We start from the raw sequence: 22,946 nt of genomic DNA, 5'->3' as shown, positions 1-22,946 counted from the left end.
ATGGTGACACAGCTTGTGAGCAAATAGGTACCCCTGAGGTTAAACTGGTTTAGAGCAAGGACATGCATTGTCACTATCTTTGCTATAAGTGCTTCAGTGAAGGAATATAACTGCATTTATGACCTGTAATGGGGTCTTTATATCTGATCAGAGCAACAATTTATTGAAACATTTTATTTTTTTTTAAATTTCTTGAAGCAACTAACAGTAAAGAGCTTCCTTCAGGATTTCAGCAGCAGATAGCCTTATTTTGTGTTGCTTGAGGTGGAAATAATGAACTTGCTGCAGCCATCAGCTCCATAAGTGTTCACAAAGCCATTACATCATAGCTCGACAAAAAAATTTAGTACACTGATAATTTTTTGTGACAGGGTGTGAAAACATTTCCTAAGGCCCATATACCTTTAGTTATTTGCCCTTTATGTTACACTAAACTGAAAGAGCATGTGTGTTTAAGGATATCCAGCACTCAGCTCCACAAATACAGGCTTTTCTAACTCCTGTGATTTCTAACAGGATTACTGGCATGCCCAGCACAACTGTAAGTCAGGATTACTGGCTCTACCCAACACAGCTGCAAGTCTGGCTTGATGTCAGCACTTACTAATATACAGATGATACTTGCTTCAATTCTCTTATATTGCAGAAAATATATTTTATGGTCCATTAATTTCTTAGTCAAGTATGTCCTTTTGTCTGGTCAGCTTAATTATAGTCTATATTTTTCAGGAGAAATATTATCAAATTTGCTTCAGTTATGCAATTAGAGATTAGAGGTTTGAAAAAGATGATGTTCGGGTATTGGAAGGAATGTGCAGAAATAATACACAATGTCTTTTTTTTCTTCTTTCTTTTTAGTCTTTTGAACGAGTGTTAGTAGAAAACAAGCTGCATGGCCTTTCTCCAGCTCTGTCTGAAGCCATCCAGAGCATTTCTCGCTGGGAACTTGTCCAAGCTGCACTCCCTCATGTGTTGCACTGCACTGCAACGTTGCTCTCCAACCGGAATAAGCTAGGTTAGTGCTCCTGTGAGGTTGTTTTCCATTATTGCAGCTATCAGTTAAAATATGACAGATTGCTGCTCAGGGTGCCCACAAATTCTAAGTCCTTAGAATCTTAATTAGTTTCTTCTGGGGATTGCCTTTCTTGATGATTGTCTTTCTCATTTATAGAAGGGAAACCTGTGAAAAATTCCCCAGTGAAGTCAGTGGTCTGATGAGCTAAAGAGTCAGAGATGTTCAATAACATTTTGCGAGTTATTTCCCAGCAATAATAGAACTTATTTTAGCACTCAGCAGACATGGATTCCTTGAAGGAGTATGTATTTCTTTCAAGGCATGCTGTTTTGGTCAGTTGCAGCAGGTACTTCTAATATCTTCAGTTTTGGGGGCTTTTTCTTCCTATTTTTCTTTTTATTTAGACCAATGCATGTGACTCTCAGCAGATAGTCAATCAGACAACAGAGAGGCAGATCCAAATCCAATTTACTTTACTTACTTTTGTACAGATCTCAGCAGTGGTTTCAGCAGGAGTTTGCTTGCTGAGACATGCCAGCAGGGAGCATTAACACGACACAGCTTGAGCACCTTGCAGTGCTCACTGACAATTTTGTCTTATTCAACCAAGTCAAACAGACAAGTCTGTTGAATTAGTTTCTTTTGGGACTACTCTGTGTCCATGCCCTGCAGCTGACATTGCAGAGTCTGAACTCCAAATGCTGGGAAATAAGTGGAGGCTTTTGATTTAGGAGGTTTCAAATATAATGAGACACAGTGCTGGTGCTTTTAATTGTAGAATTTTAATTTTCAGATGCTTATTTGGGAGTTGGGTGTCCAGCCTCCAGTGCAACTCTGAAACAATCTCAACAGTATCATTAATGGAAACCCTGTGAAATACTGTGCTGTGTTTTTCCATACAGGACATCAGGATAAGCTTGGAGTGGCTGAAACAAAGCTGCTTCACACTCTTCACTGGATGCTGCTGGAGGCTCCTCAGGACTGCAGCAATGACCGGTTTGGAGGAGACAGAGGCTCTGGCTGGGGAGGGAGCAGTAGTGCCTTTATCCACCAGGCTGAAAACCAAGGATCACCAGGACATCCCCGGCCCAGTGCCACGACCGATGAGGAGGAGAATAACAGAAGGAAGTTCTTCCAGAATTCCATGGCCACAGTAGAGCTGTTTGTGTTCCTCTTTGCTCCCCTCGTCCACAGGATTAGAGTAAGTGGTACACTGGTGGGGTTCTTGTGTGGAGACAGCTCTGAGCAGGAGGAGTGATTCTGCCTTTGGGATTGTTATTTGATTCAGCTTGCAGTGCACACTGGGGTATGCTGGAAATATTTTATCAAGCTGGCAGAATACTGCTGCCATTGGAAAGAAGTCCTTCCAGTGACATGAGCAGTCACCACAGCATCAGGCAGGCACAAAGACGAAAAAATACAAAGTGAGCCATTTTTAGCCTTTGGGAGCAGCAAAGGTCTGTGGCCCCTGTGAAGTCTCTGGGATCCTGAAAACTGCACAAAGGATTATGAGCTTTAACTTGCTCCAGTGATTCTCAACCATTGCTCAGAAAAGCCTTGCTAGATTTTCAGGGATTCCACCGTGGGGCTGCCACTGGGATTTGTTGTTGTCATTACGAATCATCTTGATGCTAATTACCAGGATGGTGTTTAAGCATGGCAGTGGCAAAGGCAATGGAGCATTCCTTTGTTCTGGAGTGTGAAGCAGGCTGCAGGCCTCCTGTCTGCTGGGGGTTCCTCTGCTAATTTTATGCTGAGTGCATTGGCTTTGCTGCGTGATGTGATGAAAAGACATTTTCTTCATGATCTGACTCCTGCTTCTGGGAGGCTGCTATTTAGCCTTTATGTTTCCATCTAGGCCTTGAAAAAGAGAAGGTCCTTGAAAAACGGGCTACAAAGTCATGAAGTGGTGGGGCTATCTGTTCTAATCCTGCCTTCTGTGCTGTGACACTTGAAGAAGGTAGGAAGGAACAGGAGATAGAGGACAGTCTCTTGATTAAGGCCAGTAAAAGCAAGAGTGGAGAACTAGATTCTTTCTCTGCTTCTGCTACTGAGTTCCTGTACAGTAGTGTTTTATTTGGCCCGAATTTGTCATACTTGTTTACTAGTTCTCTGTAGGCTACAGGGACAGGACAGGAAGAAATACTGAATTCTTCCCAGCACTACACACAAAAATGCAGGCTGCCATTTGAATAAATGGAATGAAACTGGGGGTAGACCTTTGCTGTTAGAGACTGTAGTTCCAATCTTTCATATTAATCTTTCTGGTATGGTGTTTTCAAGATGGGCTTAATAACAGTGTCTCAAGTATACCTTGAAAATCTCTGAGATCTCTGGAATACTGTGGTGATGAACATTGAAAAGCCAATTAAAACGTGCACATTTCTGTCATCAAAATGATGTGCAGGAAAGGAGTTAAATGAGGCATGTAAATGGTTCACTAAGTGAGCTTTGTCCTCTCAGTGTCTTGTAAGTCTCAGGGGAAGAATACTACCTGATAGCCAAAGTAGTGCTCAAGGAAGATGACACATGTTTGAACAGGCAGACCTAAACTATTGAATTCCTAACTTCTGAGAGGATTTATGTCTTGAGAAAATTGTATTTAAATCACGCTTTGGGGGGATGCATGTAATTCTTTAACTGCATAGCTGTAGGTAGAAGTGTTGGCACGTCACCACAAGCCAGCAGTACATAGTGAAAATGCAATGTCTCTGCTAGCAGGTCTGAAAGCCCTGCAAATAGCTGTCAATATAAACAGTAATTAAAACCAAGCTTAGTTTAAGCCAGGCTTGTGAGTTGATGATGATGAGAGAGTACTAACTGAGGGTAGGGAATAGGAGGCCTGGAGAGCTACAAGCAGTGGCTTCCTGCCATTTCTTTGGCTCTGTCTGCATTATCCATTCCAACTGCCGAGGCATCTGGGGCTGTCTCCTTAGGAGAGTGTTGTGCACCTATAATTATACCACCAAAACTGCTGTTTGTTTGCCATATGGGGATAGCTGGGGCTGTGCTGACATATGTGTCTCCTGATGTACATCTGGCATTAGGTCAAGTCAGTGCATAGCTGACCTTTGATCCGGCTGAGATTTACTTGTGTACTAATTTATATGATTTCAGCTGCTTGCATATGTAAAACAGCAATAGCAGAAGTGTAAGCAGTAGCAGTGTGTCTGTGTATTGACAGAGTTCAGGTACTAGCAATGCTAATGATAAAAACAGTAACGTATACCACTACTTTGTAGTAATCTGTTACATGTTTCCTCAGTTTCTAAGTGATGCTTTAATATTTAGTATTCTTATTCTTTTGGGGAAGAAGTTCAAGTCTCAGAGTGTAAATCCTAAAGTTGAGGTTGAATACTAGACGTGAAATGGTTATGTATAATTGAAAGGGATACTTTGTGACAGCAATGGCCTTTTCTATTACAGCTTGATGTCCTGGGAAAAGCAGGGTTCATTGACTAGAATAGAAATTTCATTTGAGTAAAACCTTTGTATGTTTTTTGGACTGAAATTTCCCTGTGATTTTTTTACTAGCCATGGTTGACATGTATAGAGCCTGCTGAGTATTGCCAGTAATCCTTGAGTTACCACATACTGGCTGGGCAACTGCAGGTGGTACCAGTTATTTCTTGTAAGATCTATGCATCAGAGAAATGACAGTCTTTGCAGACTGGAAACAACATTTCTGTTTTTCTTTTTAGGAGTCTGACCTGACATTCCGCTTGGCTAGTGGCCTTGTCATCTGGCAGCCGATGTGGGAGCACAGACAGCCTGAAGTTTCTGCCTTCAATGCTCTTGTAAAACCCATCAGGAACATCGTTACAGGTCTGTGACTTTGCCATGGCAATGGAGCTCCTGAGACCTGGGAAACCTTTCCCTTTGTTTGCCTGGTGCTGCTCTTACGTTCTGTAGCCATAGTATGTGAAGGACCGTGTTGATCCTGCAGGAACTAGTCAAACCTTAGAGCAGTTTAAGGTTGTTTCCCCTCAGAGTCAGTGGACATTTGCATAGTAATTAAATAGGAGATGGAAGAACCATCACAGATAGGAAATTAATAATTTTTCAGTAGAGTTTCTGCCAGCCTCATATAATTTCTGTTAGCCTTATCTTCCTTAGTTGCTAAGAAGGGCGAAGACAATATCACACAGCAGCCTGACATGACCGAGGAAATCTTTCCCAAACTGGTACAGGACAAAAATGAATAGTGAAGGGCACATAGGTGGTTGTTCTGCTATCTATAATTTGATTTCCAGCATGCTGTGAGGTTAGAAAACATAGTTTCAAGAGAGTCCAATGAAGGCCTGGGTTGTAAATTCACTTTTGGATGTTGGAAAGGTTTGTTTTTCCTTTCTGCTTCAGCCATAGTGAGTTTGGAGTTTGGGAGTTAGGCTTCCAAGTCTTTTTGTCTGGCCTAGTCCTAAAAGAACTTTCTTTACTGTTATGTTTTAGACAGTAGTTTTTTTATAATTCCTACAAGGTGGTGAATTGAAAGGGAGCAAGGTATACTGCTGTAGCATTGCTTCCAGTTCTCAAAAGCATGGAACTTTAATTTTCACCATAGTGAAAATGTAGTTCATTAAATTAGATTTTTCTGATAACAGGTCATTTTGGATGTCATATTGTGTTCTGAAGGCTTTGTAGGCCTACTGGGACAGTCCAGAATTAAAAAGATTCAAGTCTTCCAAATGATTTAAAACAGTCTTTAACGTCTTGCTTTCTGTCCCTCTGCTTCAACTTCTAGAATTAAAAGACAGTATTTCAGCCCTGGAAGTAACAAAGGGAATTAGGTCTAAGTTTTCTTTGACTATTGGATTTTTTTCTATATGTCTGTGTGTGGTCAGAAAATCCCTAAAAATAATTTCAGAAGTAAAGTCTGGAAGGAAGGTGCTCCATTACGTTTTGAAAATTTTTGCAGCAGGACAGAAATACCAACTGGAATGAGGTCTTTTATGTCTAGGAAGATGCTGCTATCTTAGCGTTGTCTCAAACTGAGAAAAAAGAGAGTCAAATTTACTTAAATTCTCCTTCAAACAACAAATAAAAGAATCTAATGAAGAAGCTTTGCAATATTTGTTTTGCAGTCACTCTGATTCAAAGTGATACCTGCACAGCTTTCAACAGGATTTCAAGACTTGTCATGCTAGTCTGTGTGATACCCTTAGTCTGCTGCAGTATTACTGCTCAGCCTTTCTGTATGACATCCATGTATTTCCTGTGCTGAAGGCATTCAGGAAATTGGAAATCACAATACACTTTGAGTGATGTAACCTAGAAAAGGACCAGAATATGTGTACAAATAGGATGAAGAACTCCAAAATAAAAGGCACTGCTATGCACAGGAAAACACAATTGATGGTGAATGGATTTAGGATGAAATTTATATTCAAATTTAATTTTAAAGAAATAGAGATTTTTCAGTAGACGGTGCTGTTGACAACACAATGGAAAGAACTGAAAAAACTAACCCCGTCCTATTTTATTTTTATGGCTGTGACTAGTGCCAAGGAAATTTGCAACATATAGATGCTGGTTTTGTCTTCTGGTTTATCCTTTTATTATAATACTTTATAACAGGTACATTATAGTATAGGAGGAATTTCCTGAAATGTCCTGCTTTGACTTCTTTTCTCAGCCAAGAGAAGTTCTCCCACCAACAATCAGAGTGTGACTTGTGAATCCCCTAATCTGGACAGTGGACGTACTGAGGTAAATTCTGTGCTAAGATTTGACGAGGGGGGAATAAATATTTCAGGAGAACTTGCAGTTACCACCCTAAAGTATTCCATCTCCAGAAATTAATGTTATTCACAGCTCTTCACAGCAAAGGCTCCCAACCTTGTTTGCAGTGGAACCAAAGGGTATGGGGTACATCTATCTGGATCTCCTTGGCCTTATCCTGTCTTATAGGATGGAAGCCTGATCTTGTGTATGGCAGGAGGGTGGGAGCTTGATTTTAAGGTCCCTTCCATGCCAAAACATTCTCCTGGGCAAGAGACCTGTACAATGTACAGTATATCCTTTGCCTGTACAGTGCTTTGTGTCAAGAAGCCCCAGGATGAGTTTTTTCCTGGTATTTTGCTGTAAGGAACAGTCATGTCTAAGCTCAAATTGCAGTTATAAAACTAACATGGGAGAGAGAAATATGTTTATATACCTGTTTTCTTTTTTACTACTATCCAAAGGGACTGCAGGTGGTCTGTGAGACAACACAGCCAGATCCTGTGCCTCCAAAGGCTTCTGTTTCAGCATGTCATCCTGGAAATTCTTTGGATGGAAGTGTATCCTCCCAAACCTCCCAGGAGAGAAGTACTGCACACCCCAGGTACAGAGACCTTCAGGAGAAACTTGGGCTCATGTGATTCAGTGGTGAAGGTCACACAGGTCCACCTTGAATCCACTTTTGTCTGGACATGCTGAGGGTGCTGGATGTTTGTATCAAATTCTGAATTCAGCAGATCTCAGTTCTGGGTGATGAAAAAGATGGCAGCACTTGTTACTCAATGCTGCTTTCTTCAGGGAAATCTCTGTCTGGCCTGTTGGGGCAGTTTCTTTGGTCTTTTCTAGAATGTTGGTTTCTTTTAGGTGAAGACTCAAAAAATAACCTTCAGGTTCACCCCTTCTAGGCTAGATTCAGCTTCAGGCAACTGGTATATTATCTGGCTTCCTTCTGACCAGGTTTTCTTTCCCCCCAACAAAGAATTTCTGCAAGCCTCTCTCTGTTGCCTTCCTTATGCCTCCTTTGTATCCTACTGGCTTTAGCGTACTGACCCAAAGGAACAGACTAATAAAGAAGCACAGCTATGCAAACATGCTTCCAGCTTGTCCTGCTGTACTTAGGCTGTGGTTTTCAGCTTGGCATTAATAAATTCATCTAGGTTTGGGCACATAAAGGCAGAACTGGATTTTCAGTCGTGCTGGACACTCAGTAGTGCCATAAAGTAAATCAAGCTGATGAGTATTTTCAGAGATTTTGGAGAGGGAGGGCTATAATTTCAAGTCCCTGTGGATTTCGGAGTGTCACTTAAACACCTGAAAACTCTGGTCCTGTTGCTTCTCTCTTTTGAGAAATGTCATATCCAAAACACTGCAGTTTTCAGAAATGGCTTCATTACAGAAGTGTAGGATGGAGTGATTTTCTGGATATCAGCTGGGAACAGCTCTGATCTCTCAAATGGGAGCTCAGGGCATCCTTTGCAAACTGATGCAGAGGAAAAAGCTCTTCGTTAAGGCTCTCACACCATCAGGAAGCTTTCCTTGAGATTTTTTATCAAATCTGTTGTCAGTTCTGGATCTGTATTTAATTTGTATTAATGTGAGCCAGTAAAACTGAAGGTGGGGACAGAGCTGCCTTTCTGTGTGTGAACACTACTGCTCAGAGAGTGCACAGCTGTAAAAAAAAAATAAGCAGCCTTTTAAGAAGACAGAATCAGGTGATCGATTTGTCAAGCGGGGTCTGGTGGTTGCCATGGGGATGAAGCTGCAGACAGGCTTTGAAGAGAGCATGATTATGCCTCCTCATTTGCAGAACTCATTGATGAGTTAAAACTGTACAGGGAGCTTTGGTTGCCAAGCAACAGATAACTGTGGAACAAATGTTGTTTACTCTGCTTACCAACAGCCAAAGTATTCCTTTGTCCTTGGCCAGGGGTTGAAGGAAGGCTGCATTTCCACTTTCCCTGCAGTCACAGACAGCCACGAGCTGATTAAACAAGCACGAGTTTTTCCTCTAAATGAACTGCAGAGTTTAATTTCTGGTTCTTCAAGAACAGTTTAAACAAATGGCTTGTTCTGATCCTAGCTAAGTGTTGCTCCTCCACTCAGTATAATTCTCCATATAGAGATGATACAGTTTAGTCCTGAAGCAAATAAACCACAGCCCTTTATCCAGCTGCTACCTTGAACAGGCTGCCTGGGAAATAGACTTTGCAGGAGAGACTTTAGTTACAAATATTTCATAAGGAGAACATGCCTTGCTCCAGGCTGTGTCATGCCTCAGGTTTGCCTGTGCCACGGAAAGCATCAACAGAGCATGGAAGACTGTTTAGCCCCATGCACTGCTCTATGTCCTGCAGAGACCAGGGAGAAATGCACTCACCTCTCACAACTCCTGCTGGGATGATGGGTTTTATTTCCTTTGCTGGGATACTTGGAGTGTTCTTCTGGGTTTTTGCAGACTAAATCTACGTGACACAACCTAAACTTTGACAAAACCACCCTTCACATCAGGTTTATGGGGAAAATGTTACAGCATATTCCCATTTCACATTGTTTTCTTTCCTAATTCAGTTTTTTCAGGTTTTTGTAACAGCTTATTCCAAAGTTGTCAAACTTGCAGCCTTTTTACCTGGAAGACAGCACTAGGGGAGAAACTTTGAATCTGTGTATTTCGTATAGTGTGGCATATGCTGACACAGGCTGGTCTGCAGTCGCCAAGTGCCTCCAGCATTGCCTTGTGGGGCTGGCAGCAAACCAGCTCCTGCAAGTTGGAGCTCTAGATCCATGTGTTGATCCAAGCCCAGCCTTGACACCTGCTCCCTGTTTCCAGGCATGTAAGATGGAGCAGGGTTCATGTGATTCCAGTTGGTGTCGGTGTTCAATGCACACTTCTTTCTCCTTTGCCACTTCCACACCTGCCTTGGAGGCACAGGGCAGAGGTCCAGCAAAGCACTTTACACGTACACTTCAGCACTCAGAGATCCCACTGGTCAGTATTGCTGCTGTTCCCTAAGGCTTTTCTGGTCTATGGCCTTGGACCCATCTGTTGAGAATGTACTGGCACCTAGCTGGAGATGGGGGTGACCTGTCCATGCTGTTTGCATGCTGTTTCACAGAGTTGATAATAAAAAAATGGCTTTTAACAAAAAAACAAAACACCAACTTGATGTTCTTTGATAGTTCTCAAATGCCTGAGAATATAGTGCATGAAAGTACTCCTAATTTTTATAGAATCCCAAAATCCCAGAAATAAAGCAAGTCACAGAGGTGTGTTTCTGATGTGGAGTGGGGAAACATTCAAAATGTGTATTCAGCAGACCAAAAAAAAAAAAAAGGTTTCCATAGTTCCTGCTGCATGCCCAGGATTTCACACCTTCTCTTACCATGTGATTCTCATTCCTGTGACTCCCTTTCACTTGCTTCTTTTCTGACAGATTATCTCCTGACAGCTAGTGTCTGTCCAGATGGTAGACCAGGCCAGGTGTACTCTGCTGAGAGAAAGGTGGTATAAAAGATTAGGAATAAAAAGTTTGGGGCATTTTTTTGCAGAAAGATTGACTGTGAATGACATATAGATGCCTTTGCAATCTGAACTTACTAGATTCTCATTTTTGAAGCTCACTGCAGGTGTCTTGCTTTTGTGTGCACTAATTTCTACAATACTTAGAAAATTCCACATTAAAATCCTTCAGAAAATTAGTAGGGCAAGAAAATTATAATGAGGGCTTAAAAGGGTTCTTTTCTCTAGAACACTTCAGCAAAGAATGCCCATAATAGTAACTTTTATTTATGTAGGAATCAATTCAATTAGCTTAAAAGGTTAACTAACTTAGCTGCCTTGCCTGCTTTTCCTTAAGCGAGGCCTGGTATGTGCAAATGTAAATCATTCCTAAATATGTATTTCCAGTATCAGAACAGCAGATGCTCAAGGGTTGTCTGTTTCCTGCTGAACAAATTACTCAGTTAGCACAGATACTGGAGGTTTGCCTTCAGATCACAGTTAAAGAAATCAGCCCTATCCAAGAAAACACTTAACAGCATGTACTGGAGTCCTCTGGGGATCTGAAAGCTAAATATTCAGTTATGTGTCTTCCACAAGGCTTTCCTCAGTTAGGTACCTTCAGTCCCAAAGAGTCAGTTCTTTATGCAGAGTACCTAAGAAGGCCTGAGGGATCTGTCTGATGACTAACATTTCTACTCCTGCTTTTTGGAGCAGGGTGTCCTTGGTGATCCCACCGTGCCAGAAGTCTCGTTACGCTACGTACTTCGACGTGGCTGTGCTGCGCTGCCTGCTGCAGCCACACTGGTCTGAGGAGGGCACACAGTGGTCACTGATGTACTACCTGCAGAGGCTGAGGCACATGCTGCAGGAGAAACCTGAGAAGCCACCTGAGCCTGAGATTACCCCTCTGCCAAGGCCTCGCAGCAGCTCCATGGTGGCTGCTGCACCTTCTCTGGTGAACACCCACAAAACCCAGGTAAGCAGTTGCTATCAGTAAGGAAATAACTGCTGTTGTGGTGCTGCTGTGAGGTGATTGCTGAACAAGTGGCGACAGGCACAGCTTTGGTATTGGCTCACTTGCACAGAGGTCAGATACTTGCAATGATTCAGAAAGAGACCCTGAGAACCATGAGTGTTTTGAAGGCAGAATCTGATGCAGGGGGTCAGAGCAGGTGACTGATGAAAGCAGGAGTGCTGATTAGGGATAGTTAATCTAGGGTGATCTGGGATAACAGTTTTTAGTGTCAGAATGTACTAATGAAGTTGTCAGAAGAAATGTTTATAAATGCCTTTGCATTACAGTGTAATGGTCAGGACCCACTGAGCTTCTCTGGTGTACTCTCTCAAATGAGAGAAAAGGAGCTGCATTTAGTACAGGACTGCACACTTCAGACAAACACTTGTGTTAAAATATTGAATTAGACTTGGCAAACAATGGCAGTGAGCAAAGTCTCTCCATGTTTTTACTTCTGCTGTTATTCTTATGACATAACTTCTGTATTTGCCAAAAAGTTCTTAGTAGAGAAAGTGTCTTAATAGGTGTCAAGTCTTGCTCCCTGTTTGCTGGACAGTGAACCCTGTACTGACCTTGGTGCAGTAAAGACCTTTGTGCTTAAATATTTTTTTTTATTTTGCATTGCTCACCTGTCCCTAGGATAAAAAGGGAATGTTGTTGCAGTTTCAGTTAATCTCCTTGTGGATTTGTGGTACTTTTAGGTTGTGCTCTTCTCTTGTCATGTGGGCTTTTAGCAGCAAATGCTGGTTTACTTAGTCAGTGGAACTGCCTAACAATATTTAGACGAGATTCTATTTTTGCCCTCTGATTTTATGACACATTCAGATAAAACACCTGTTCATTTTGCTATCAAGTGTCTTGTTTTGAGTTTTATATCTCAGAATTCTTGGTGTTTTTTCCTAAAATTGCTGCTTTCAGGGTTCTGACATATTTTGACTGGAAGGAAGGTGAAATAACTTTTCTCCAATACACCTCAGATGCTCAAAATCTAGAAGACAAGCATAAACAATGTAAATATTTCTACTGTTATTTTTAGATCTCAGGACTTTATAGACATTCTTGTCATTATTATGAGAGCTGGTGGTAACTTGTGGTTCTAAAGGCTCAGCAGTAGCAGTATTGTTCAAATTGTATTATACTTTCCTGTCTTTTCTATAACGTGTTTAATCTCTGTATAGCCTTGGCAAGGCTCCATTAAGGCCAGGTGATAAGAATTACTATTCAGTCTTAATCTACCTGTGTGTGGAGATTTTATAGAATTGCTGCGTGTGTACAAAAACCCCTCCTTAGTATCATCTCCCGGAGAGAAAAATTGAAATATATTGCTGTTGATGTGTTTCACTGTTTCCATGCATGTGCTGTCCATTTGCTCTTGCTCATAACAGCCTGGTTGTTTTGCATATTAGCAAGTTTAACTCCTAGTGCAACAGGGAGTGCAGTCAGTTGTTCACAGAGGCAGTATGAATGAGATTGTCCTCCACGGGCATTGGCTGCACCAGTGTTTCTCTGGTTCTTCTCTTTTTGCTGTAAACCACTTTGTTCCTTTCACACATTTGGCTATGTCTTGCTTTTCTACCCTATTTTGCTTGCAGAAGACTGCTTTGCAGAAGGCTACATTGCTCTTCTCTAATATTTTTCTGTTAAATCCATTTGGCAATTCCACTGAGTACATTGTAGCTGTTAATGTGAGGACTCTGTCCAGGGCATGCTTCTCTCCAAGGCTGAGTTTGATTGCATTTAGTAACCTCTGTGTCAGTCCAGTGTATTTTTGCCACACTTCACCAAAATAGAATCCTGTTCCAGGGTTCCAGTTTGTTAAGCAGAACAGCTGTGATGGAGGAAGTGAAATGATCTTCCAGGCAGCAAAACTTTCAACTCATGTCCCCTTTCTTTACGACTTGGAGGACTGAAACCCCTGCAACACACAGAAGCAGCTGGGCTCTGGTTCCTCCCAGCCAACTGTAGGAACTTTACTGCTGTTCTTACATTAAATCTAATCAGACAAGGCTCTCTGCTAGTTCAGAGCAGAGAATGCAACCTCCCAAAGGATAGGGTTTGTCCTTTCTGTTAACACAAGGGGTTGTATGCTGAGCCTTCACAAGTTCATCTGACACAGGGTTATACTTAAAGCCTGTTTTTTTGGTCTGGATCTGAAATTCCTAACACAATGCCATCATTTCTACTCAAGGGTTGACCAATAACTTCTCAAAAACATTGGCATTCTGTGTTTCAGCAGGATAGATATAAAGTGGCAGGCAAAAACTGAATAGAGAAAAACATATCTGCCTGCAAATCACATCAAGGAGCAATAGATTTTTGTGACAAATCAACATTGTTTCTGTTGTTCTGCAGTTTATCAGGACAACTGGTAAACTGATGATCTTGCACCTCCCTGAGCCTCAGCAAAACTCTCACACTTCCTGTTGGGTCTGTGTAAAATCACGTCTTGGATATAAGTGATGCCTTGGGAAGGCTGTCCTGGAACAGAGACTGGACAGAGCTAGAGAATATAGTAGATATTTATTTAAAAGCCTTTAGGGGTACACCTTGGGCAGGACAAGAGCCTGGCCAGGGCTACACCCAAGGTGGACCCAAAATGGTCACAAAATGGATGACCAGTCACGAGGTCTCACACTTTTATAAGTTTTGGTCCATTTGCATATTGGGGTTTAATTGTCCATTTACAGCTTCAGGTTATGAAGTCCCATCCTTCTTGTTCTCCTTCTTCAGTCTGCCGTTGTTTGTGCTTTTGGGCCTGAAAGTTGTAACCATTGTCCTTGGTCTTCAGCAGGAAAAGGATTTGTGTTGTCTCCCTGCTCTGTGAAGAGAGCTGAGTGACACTTAATATGAGGCTCAGAACTGCACCCCTAGGCAGCACAGAATCTGGAAAACATGAAAGCTGAAACTTAAGGCAACATAAGCTTGGGCTGAAGCAGTGGGGATTGAGAGAACATGAGGAATATCCTTCATGTATTACCTAGTAAGCTGAATAGCAAAGTAAGAAAAGCTTCCATGCAGCTTTCTGGCACTCGTTGTTGCATGGGGAAAAGGGGGGATGGATGATGGAGTGTGAATAAAATGAGTGCTGTATGCCTCTGAAAAGTGACTTTGGTGTAAACATTTTTCAGACTGGGCAACGTGATAAAGGAAACCTGTATGGCACTTGTATGCAGTGAATTCACTCTTAGGGCAGGTGTAGGATAAGGAACCTTCAGACGTTCACAAGCTGCTACAGTCTTGCACTTCCTTTGCAGGGGAAAGAGACAAAACTTAAATTAATCATAGCAACCATGCAGCTGTAGTGCTCACTGCAATGCTGATGGAAAGCCAAAAGTCTCAAGTGTGATATCCTGAGAGCTGGGAAAAGTACTAATGAGGTGGTACACATACAGACATGCAGGAAGAAGACAGTAGAAACAACAAAATCTAGAGGAGCAGCCCCCAAACCCAAACTATTTTGCTGTCTTATCAATCTTAATGTTTATCATAATATATTCTACTGCACAGAATAGCTACATTTTTAATCACTCTTCGACACGATTGATTCATTAAAATGTACTGTTTACCACACTGTAGATTTAAATTAATTCTGTAATTTGCTTCTCTGGTGTTGTTCGCGTGATACCCACCCTGAGCAGATTTCAAAGCATGTGTGTTTGCATGGCTTGTGTCTCAGTAGGCCCTGCTCTGCCTTTTGGTGATCATAAACCACCTACTAAAACACTGATTTAGTAACCAATGGACAAAGATACTTAATCCAGAATAGATTCATACAATGTTTTATAGCCAGAAGTGGCCAGGGAGCTATAAAAGCGAAGAAAAAAAAACTATATGTAGTACTTGCTGGCCTTACTGTTGAGAGTGGCTAGGGCTGAATCCTGATTTACTGTGTATTGGACTTTATATGTGACTCCTCTGCAAAGTGGTAGATGACCATACCTGTACTACAAACAGTGATGAAGAGGAGCCTTGCTGCTGTGTGTCTCCTACATTCTTGTGCTGATAAAATTAAGAGGGAGGATTCAAGGGTAGTCTTTGATTAATCTAAAGAGTCTCTGAAAAATGTGTGATCCCCAATATTTGCTACTGCAAACACTGTAACTGGTGTTAGACTTCAACTGCAAAGACTGTCACTGGGTTCTGCTGGACCTTTTTGTGCATAAAACTGCACACTTATGTACTGCAGAAGCTGGCTGGCTCTGCAATTTGCAGTTTGGCTGGGCAGAATCTAAACCTGTCATAGTGGTCACTTCATCTATCCCTGACATATGGCTATCACTGCTTTGAAAGCAGAAAGGTGTTTTAACATGACCCACTTTTACAGCAGAATATTTCTGGTGGGACAGTAAAGAAAAAGAGCATTCCATTGGAAACAAGCTGATATTTAGGCAGAAGAAAATTACCCTGAGGGAGTTTGGTCAGGTCAGCTGCACAAACATCTCACGGAAGATTGGCATTAGGTCTTTATGAGAGCAGATGGCTGAAAGCTGAGTTTGTGCCAGTTTCCTGCTTTGCAGCAGGCAGGTATAGCATGTGCTGTTTGATGCAAAGGTGAGCTGAGCGAGCTCTACTGAAGCTGGGGTGAGTGAGCCTCATGGTTTTTGCTGTTGTGGGACATTCTGTGTTATAGGAAGGGGAGAGGTTTCATATGAAAAATGATGGACAGGGAGCCCTGTTATTACAAGGAAAGGGTGTTTACTGGTTTAGAACTCTTAGATTTCTTCAGTGACTAAATACGTTTTTTGAAAATTAAATTTCTTGAAGGGACAGTGCTGCTTATTACAATTTAGTTCCAAAATACTTATTTAAATGTGTATGTTTTTAAGGGCATTGATCTTAAATGAAACGCTTTGCAAAGGGTAGCCATTACGATTGCTCATCAACCGAGACCTCAAAGACATCATAAGTTACTTAGAGTCATACCTGGAACCGGAATCAAACGTATTCTTCCATGCCACCAGACCAGGCTGACAGCAATGCCTGAGGCTTTCCATAGCGTGCTGTACTTTTTGCCTTTGGTGACTGAAAGGTTAGACAAAGTAAACAGTTCTGGAAGTTTCTAAATTTTGGCTGTTCATTTTTAAACGTGTTTACTTTTTTGTGTAATGAATTGGAGGTCTTTTTCCTCTACAGTGCTCCTATGATAGTTCTATAAAGTAGCTCCTTTTCTAAAGCTGATTATCCTCTGTTTCTCCTTGTGCTTATCTTCTTTTGGGAGCTGCAGGATCTTACAATAAAATGTAATGAGGAAGAAAAATCTCTAAGCACGGAGGCATTTTCCAAGGTTTCACTGACCAACTTGCGTAGACCAGCAGTTCCAGACCTCTCCACAGACCTGGGGATGAATATTTTCAAAAAGGTGAGTGAAGGAAAACTGCACTTTAATTTGCCTATGATTCAGCACCTCAGTGTCTTCCTGAGTAGCTGCTGAAGGTCTGCTTCGAATATATGTGCATGCCATATGTGAGATTATCATCCGTTTTCATTGGAACTGATTCTGTATGTTATTACACTGGTTTTTATATGCTCATGCTGAACATAATACTGAAGTCTTTATTCAAGTAATTGTCCTGATGAAATTGTATGAGAGGAGGCTGCTCAAACAGTGCTGAATTTTAATTGCCAATGCTCCCTGTAGTTCCAGCTAATTCAGTGAGTTCTTCTGATTGTTTTACTTCATCTTAGCTCTGGGTTTCCAACCATCCATTCTATGCTCAAAGTCAAAGAATGTCATAAAATTATCCGTGGGCATCCATCCCAGGACTGAAATCCTTCAAACGCTCACAGGATTTCAGCATGCAATTAGATTCTGCCACGGGCAATGGCCGAGATAAACTGCTCAGAGTGGGAAGTTACACTTGGGAAATGTACCTGTGTTATCTTTCTCCCTTAAGTGGTTGTTTCCCATGCCTCAGAGCTTGTATGTGCTCCTCTTCCCGCAGTTTAAGAGCCGCAAGGAGGACAGGGAGCGTGAGCGCAAAGGGTCGATTCCGTTCCACCACACCGGGAAGAAGCGGCAGCGGCGGATGGGGGTCCCCTTCCTCCTCCACGAGGATCACCTGGACGTCTCGCCCACCCGCAGCACTTTCTCCTTCGGCAGCTTCTCTGGAATTGGAGAGGACAGGCGTGGCATCGAGAGAGGAGGATGGCAAACCACCATATTGGGTGAGATTTTGCTATCTCTGCCCCGGGTTCCATGTCATTCCTGTTGTGAACATTCAGGGAACGACAAGGGACTATTTCTTCATTCCGCCTTCTTGTCATCTTGTGTCCTTGGTTCTGTTTGCAGCGTTACACAGCTGTTGGTAACTGCTCACAGCTGACCTGGAATGACTTATGCTTCACTTTTTCTCTGAAAACTAACCATCTTTACTGGAATAATAGCTGCTGTGGGAACCTATAGTGATCTCTGTTCCACTTGAATACACTTCCCTGTGTGGTAGCAAGTGTTGCACAAGTGCAGCTTCAGATAGATTCAAAGAATGTTTGCATTCCCTTCATTAGAAGAGAAATCTTTGGAGAGGCAGCAGTATCATTACTATGACAATTATTAGCAACAGTGTCATTAGTATCTTTAACAATGTCATTAGTATGCCAAAGAGCTTTATTCACAGTTTTCCTGGAGTGCATATTGGATACAATATAAAGAGGATATTTTCTCAGTGAGGCTTCTACTGTCTTGGTTTGCAGATGTACAGTGTTTGAACCTTAAAAATTCACCGCTTCAAGATTCCAAGTTCACTAAGCAGTATTTTTTTGTATTCTTGAAGAATTTCCTTTGCCTTAGCACTCCTCATTCTAATATACTTATCTTTGGGGGCAAGAAAAGGAACTAAATTCCTATAATATGCCCCAAGGCATGGAATCATACAGTGCTGGCCAGCCTTATTTTCTTGAAGGTGCTGGTGGTTAAGAATGCGTGATGCCTTGGGAAGGCTGACCTGGAACAGAGACTGGACAGAGCTAGTGAGCTAGAGCTAGTTTAAGGGTACACCTTGGGCAGAACAAGAGCCTGACCAGAGCTACACCCAAGGTGGACCAAAAATGGTCACAAAATGGATGACCAGTCACGAGGTCTTACACTTTTATAAGTTTTGGTCCATTTGCATATTAGGGTTTAATTGTCCATTTACAGCTTTGGGTTATGAAGTCCCATCCTTGTTTTCTTTCTTCAGTCCACTGTTCTTTATGCTTTTGAGCCTGAAAACTTGTACTACTTGTCCTTGGTCTTCCTCAGGAAAAGTATTTGTTTTGTCTCCCTACCCTATCAAGAGAGCTGAGTGACACTTAATATGAGGCTCAGAACTACAGCCCTAGGCAGCACAGAATGTGAAAAACGTGAATTTTAAAACTGAATGCATCATTTACCCTCCTTAGAGACTTGAAAAGGCCTTTTCCTTATTGAGTCTCTATTCTAAACATCTACCAATAATAGGTATTCAATAACATAATTATCTAACAATAGGAAACAAATAACAATAATAAACATCCAACAATAGATAAATATCAGTAATAACAATAAACATCTAACAACAGTAAAGACTTGGGCATCATGTAGGTGTCAGCTAAATGTGCTGAGGGCAAGAGCCTTGCAGAGAGTTTGGACCATTTGGTCTCTAAGTCAGTGAAACCCTCATGAGGGATCCCACCATAATGTTTGCTTCTGCTCCACAGTGCCATGAAAAGCCTTGACTTTTACTGACTCAAATCCTTTAGGTTTTTAACCTCAGCCTGCTGTGGGCAGCCACCCCTCGGAGTAACTAAACAAAATATCCATTTCTTGTCACCACCCTAGGAAAGTTTACCAGGAGAGGGAGCTCTGACACAGCGACGGAGATGGAGGGTCTGAGCGCCCGGCACTCGCACTCCCATCACACGCTGGTCTCTGAACTGCCAGACCCCTCAAACAGCCACGGGGACAACACAGTCAAAGAAGGTAAATCTAACACACCAGGACAGACGTGCCACTGAAATATCAACCCAGAAAAGTGGAAGGAAGTGTTACTGTTTCTGTGTGTGAGCATGTGACTAGTTGATTTTTCCCTTTTTGTGTCCATATCTTTTGAGCTACTGTGAAGAAAAATGTTTCAAACTGTTCATGTTTATCTGGCACGGTTATTCAAACAACTGGTGGCCATCAGTAGGGAGAAGGCATGGTTTGGGGTTTTCTTGCCTTACCACAACACAACACAAAAGTGTGAACAGAAACTTGGTATTACTATCTTTAATGGTTTCACGGGGAATTCTGTGGTGTTTAACACCTCTGTGCAGTAAACAGCTGCTGGATTTTGCTGGAAATCACAAGGATTTTTATTTAATTCTCCTCATTCCAGTTGTAGGTCTGGCTTGAAATTTACTCAGAGTCTCCTTGAGGCCCCTCTGAAGAAATAGCAATACCAGTGTGACTGCAAATGGCAGAGACAATGGACAGGACTCATGACAGGAGAGGAATTCTTCTCTTATCTCTGCCTGGGCTGAACACAGGGACTTAAAGGATGGGGGCAATGGCACAAGTCCCTGCCTGGTGCAGTGGGGCACACGTGGTCTGTGACTGCCCCGCCTTCCCAGGTGCACGATAGGTATGGGGCTCTGTGAGTGGAGACAAATGAGGACCTGGTTCTAATGCCTTGGGAAGGCTGACCTGGAACAGAGACTGGACAGAGCTAGAGAATATAGTAGATAGATGTTAAAAGGCCTTAAAGGATACACCTTGGGCAGGACAAGAGCCTGGCCAGGGCTACACCCAAGGTGGACCCCAGAATGGTCACAAAATGGATGACCAGTCATGCGGTCTCACACTTTTATAAGTTTTGGTCCATTTGCTTATTGGGGTTTAATTGTCCAATTACAGCTTCAGTTTGTGAAGTCCCATCCTTCTTGTTCTCCTTCTTCAGTCTGCCGTTGTTTGTGCTTTTGGGCCTGAAAGTTGTAACCATTTCCTTGGTCTCTAGCAGGAAAAGGATTTGTTTTGTCTTCCTACTCTGTGAAGAGAGCTGAGTGAGAGTTAATATGAGGCTCAGAACTACACTTCTAGGCAGCATAGAATCTGAAAAACATGAAAGCTAAAACTTAAGACATCAGTTCATCCACTGGAGGTGTGGCTGAGGTTAAGCTGGCACATGCCTTGTGTCAAAACTGCTTCCATAAAGAAAACTAGATGGGTCATTGTCACGGGAGACTTCCTTCTTAAGGAGCAGAAAGACCAATATGGAGACTCGACCCATTACTTAGAGAATTCTACTGCCTCGCTGGGGCCCAGGTTAAAGATGTGAAGAGAAAGCTTTGTGTTATCCATTATTGATTTTTCTGGTAGGTAGCAGTGAAATTACATGAAGTCCCAGGGTAATCAAGAGAGACTTCAGAGTTTTGGGATGACTGGTTAAGTTAAGAGGGACAAAAAATAGTGTTCTCCTGTAGCCTTCCAGTTGTACGAAATGATGAAGGAAACCAGGAAGAGCTAGAAGATCAACGCCTGGCTCTGTGCCTGTTGACACTGGCAGAATTTTGGGAGTTTTGATCATGGGTTGGTTTACATGATACCAGGCCTGTTGGTGACAGGCACACTCCTCTTGACCCAAAGTTGGAAAAGGATCTTTGCACATGAGTTATCAAGGCTCACTGAAAGAGCTTTTAAGTGGATTTGAAGAGGGAAATAGTTGTTCTTAATGATCTGAGAGGTCTTTTCCAACCTGAATTATTCTATGTTTCTGTGTCAGATTTGGATATGGATTTTTGTTAGCCATTTTGAAATAAACTAAGCAAAATAATCAGTGAAACAAAAAAATCTGCCCTTGGATAATCATCAAATTTGGTAGCTAAGGAAGAAAATATCCTAATGCAATCTTTACTGTTATCTTCAAAAAACAAATTTCAATGAATGCCATTAAAAAGTCACACTTGCCAGAAAGAAATTCTCTGATACAGGCAGCTAATTCCTGCCCTGATCGTTGACCAAATTGTGGCCTAGTTCAGGGTACTGTTGTTGGCCTTAGAATATTTCTCCTAATTAATAATGCCAGTTCAATGCTAGCAGGACTGCACAAGCTGTCAGGCAATGTGATTGCCACTCTGGCAAGCTGCTGTTTGCATAATAAAACCTGTCCATTGCTGAGTCATTGCTTACTAAATGCATTAGATGCAATTAGTTTATTAATTAGAATGTATTTAATAGCCATAGGAAGAGGTTCTTTGTTGTTCTCTAGCCCTATTAACCGTACTGCCTGGCAGATGGTGGTCTAAACAACCCTCTGGGGCACTTAGTGTCTTTCTACACTAGAGGGTATATAAACTACTTACAAAGCACTAGGTGTGGGAAATTACTAACACTGTTGCCTGGAAATTGGCATGAGTTTTAAAATCATGAGGCATCCTTTGGTAAAAATTAGCACTTACAGCCAGCTTGCTAACCTGAGCAATTCAAAGTTCCTGTCTCTGAACACTGTGAGCCTAAGACTGCAGTACCTTTCTCATCAGACAGTTATACATTTTGGAGATGGTTTAGACTGTCACAGGTACTGTTTTTTTCCAGCTGGTGTGATGAAATTTTCCAAATGGATGCGACTTGGAAAGCTGCTTCAAATTTGAGGTGCGGATCCACTACCTTCACCCCTGCCTTTCAGCTGCAGCCCTTTCTCTTTGCCTTGCAAGGGCACTGCTGCTTTTAAGATGAGGCACTGGATTAATGCAAGGAGAGAAATCCTATGGGATTAGATTTAGAATGTCTGAGTTGCCTGAACTGCTGGGCTGCCCATTTAACTGAGATTGGCTTAAGCTGCCAGAGAACTGAACCGCTAGAACAAGCTTGGGGTTGTTCTAATTTGCGCTGTCTTTTAAGAAGAAATGAGTTTACGTTTGATCACTGTATGCATGATAGGAATTAGGAACTTGTGTTTTCTTTTGGCATTACAAACCACTTTAAGAGCTGCTCCCTTTCAACAAGCTCAGCCTCAATCTTCCATTCCATGACTAGAGAGGTAGAAATTTACAGGTAGCTGTTTTCCTCCCTGCAGTGCGGTCCCAGATCTCCACCATCACTGTGGCCACCTTCAACACTACGCTGGCCTCGTTCAACGTGGGCTACGCCGATTTCTTCAGCGAGCACATGAGGAAGCTTTGCAACCAGGTGCCCATCCCTGAGATGCCCCATGAGCCACTTGCATGTGCCAACCTCCCTCGGAGCCTGACAGACTCCTGCATCAATTACAGTTGCTTGGAGGATACGGATCACATTGATGGAACCAACAGCTTTGTCCACAAGAATGGCATGCTGGATCTCTCGGTAAATGGCAAGGAACGAGGAAAGCCAGGTCCCTCTTCTCTCAATATAGCTGTACCATTGAGATCAGGGGTTTGATGGGCTTTTCCTCCACCTCTTTATATGACTTCTCTCAGCAGTGTATAAAGGTCAGTCAGATACATTTGTGCATATCCTAAAAGTCTCCTCTGAGAAACTGCAACTCCTGTTACTCCTTGCAAGGAGCGCATGTGCATGTGGAATGCACACATCAAATCTTAAGTGGTATTTCGTAATGGCTGTGTTTCTGGGGCATGCACCAAATTCCCTATAAAATAGTGTAAGACTGAGTAGCACCTTTCTTCTAGCACCTTAAACCTCACCTTTTCTGCTTTCCCCTTAATGATTTGCTAGCTCTTGGTGCACTGAAGCAGTGTTCTCAGGCTCACAGATGTTATCTCATGGT

General features: G+C 42.2%; 1 protein-coding gene across 1 annotated transcript in view; it reads left to right on the top strand.

Annotated features, from left to right (window-relative positions):
• The window catches only part of UNC80 (unc-80 homolog, NALCN channel complex subunit), a 129,139-nt gene that overhangs the window by 7,522 nt on the left and 98,671 nt on the right, over positions 1-22,946 (top strand). Inside the window, exons 3-12 of the mRNA XM_066189462.1 lie at positions 859-1,015; positions 1,918-2,216; positions 4,717-4,840; positions 6,648-6,721; positions 7,198-7,337; positions 10,947-11,208; positions 16,472-16,606; positions 17,190-17,412; positions 19,043-19,183; positions 22,257-22,525. Coding sequence (XP_066045559.1) covers positions 859-1,015; positions 1,918-2,216; positions 4,717-4,840; positions 6,648-6,721; positions 7,198-7,337; positions 10,947-11,208; positions 16,472-16,606; positions 17,190-17,412; positions 19,043-19,183; positions 22,257-22,525 — 1,824 coding nt within the window. The remainder of the gene's footprint in view (positions 1-858; positions 1,016-1,917; positions 2,217-4,716; positions 4,841-6,647; positions 6,722-7,197; positions 7,338-10,946; positions 11,209-16,471; positions 16,607-17,189; positions 17,413-19,042; positions 19,184-22,256; positions 22,526-22,946) is intronic.

The sequence above is a fragment of the Chamaea fasciata genome, unplaced genomic scaffold (genome assembly GCF_029207755.1).
Source record: "Chamaea fasciata isolate MVZ Bird 193981 ecotype frontalis unplaced genomic scaffold, bChaFas1.0.hap1 SCAF_8, whole genome shotgun sequence".
Lineage (NCBI taxonomy): Eukaryota > Metazoa > Chordata > Aves > Passeriformes > Sylviidae > Chamaea > Chamaea fasciata.
This window is presented reverse-complemented; position numbering and strand designations above follow the sequence as displayed.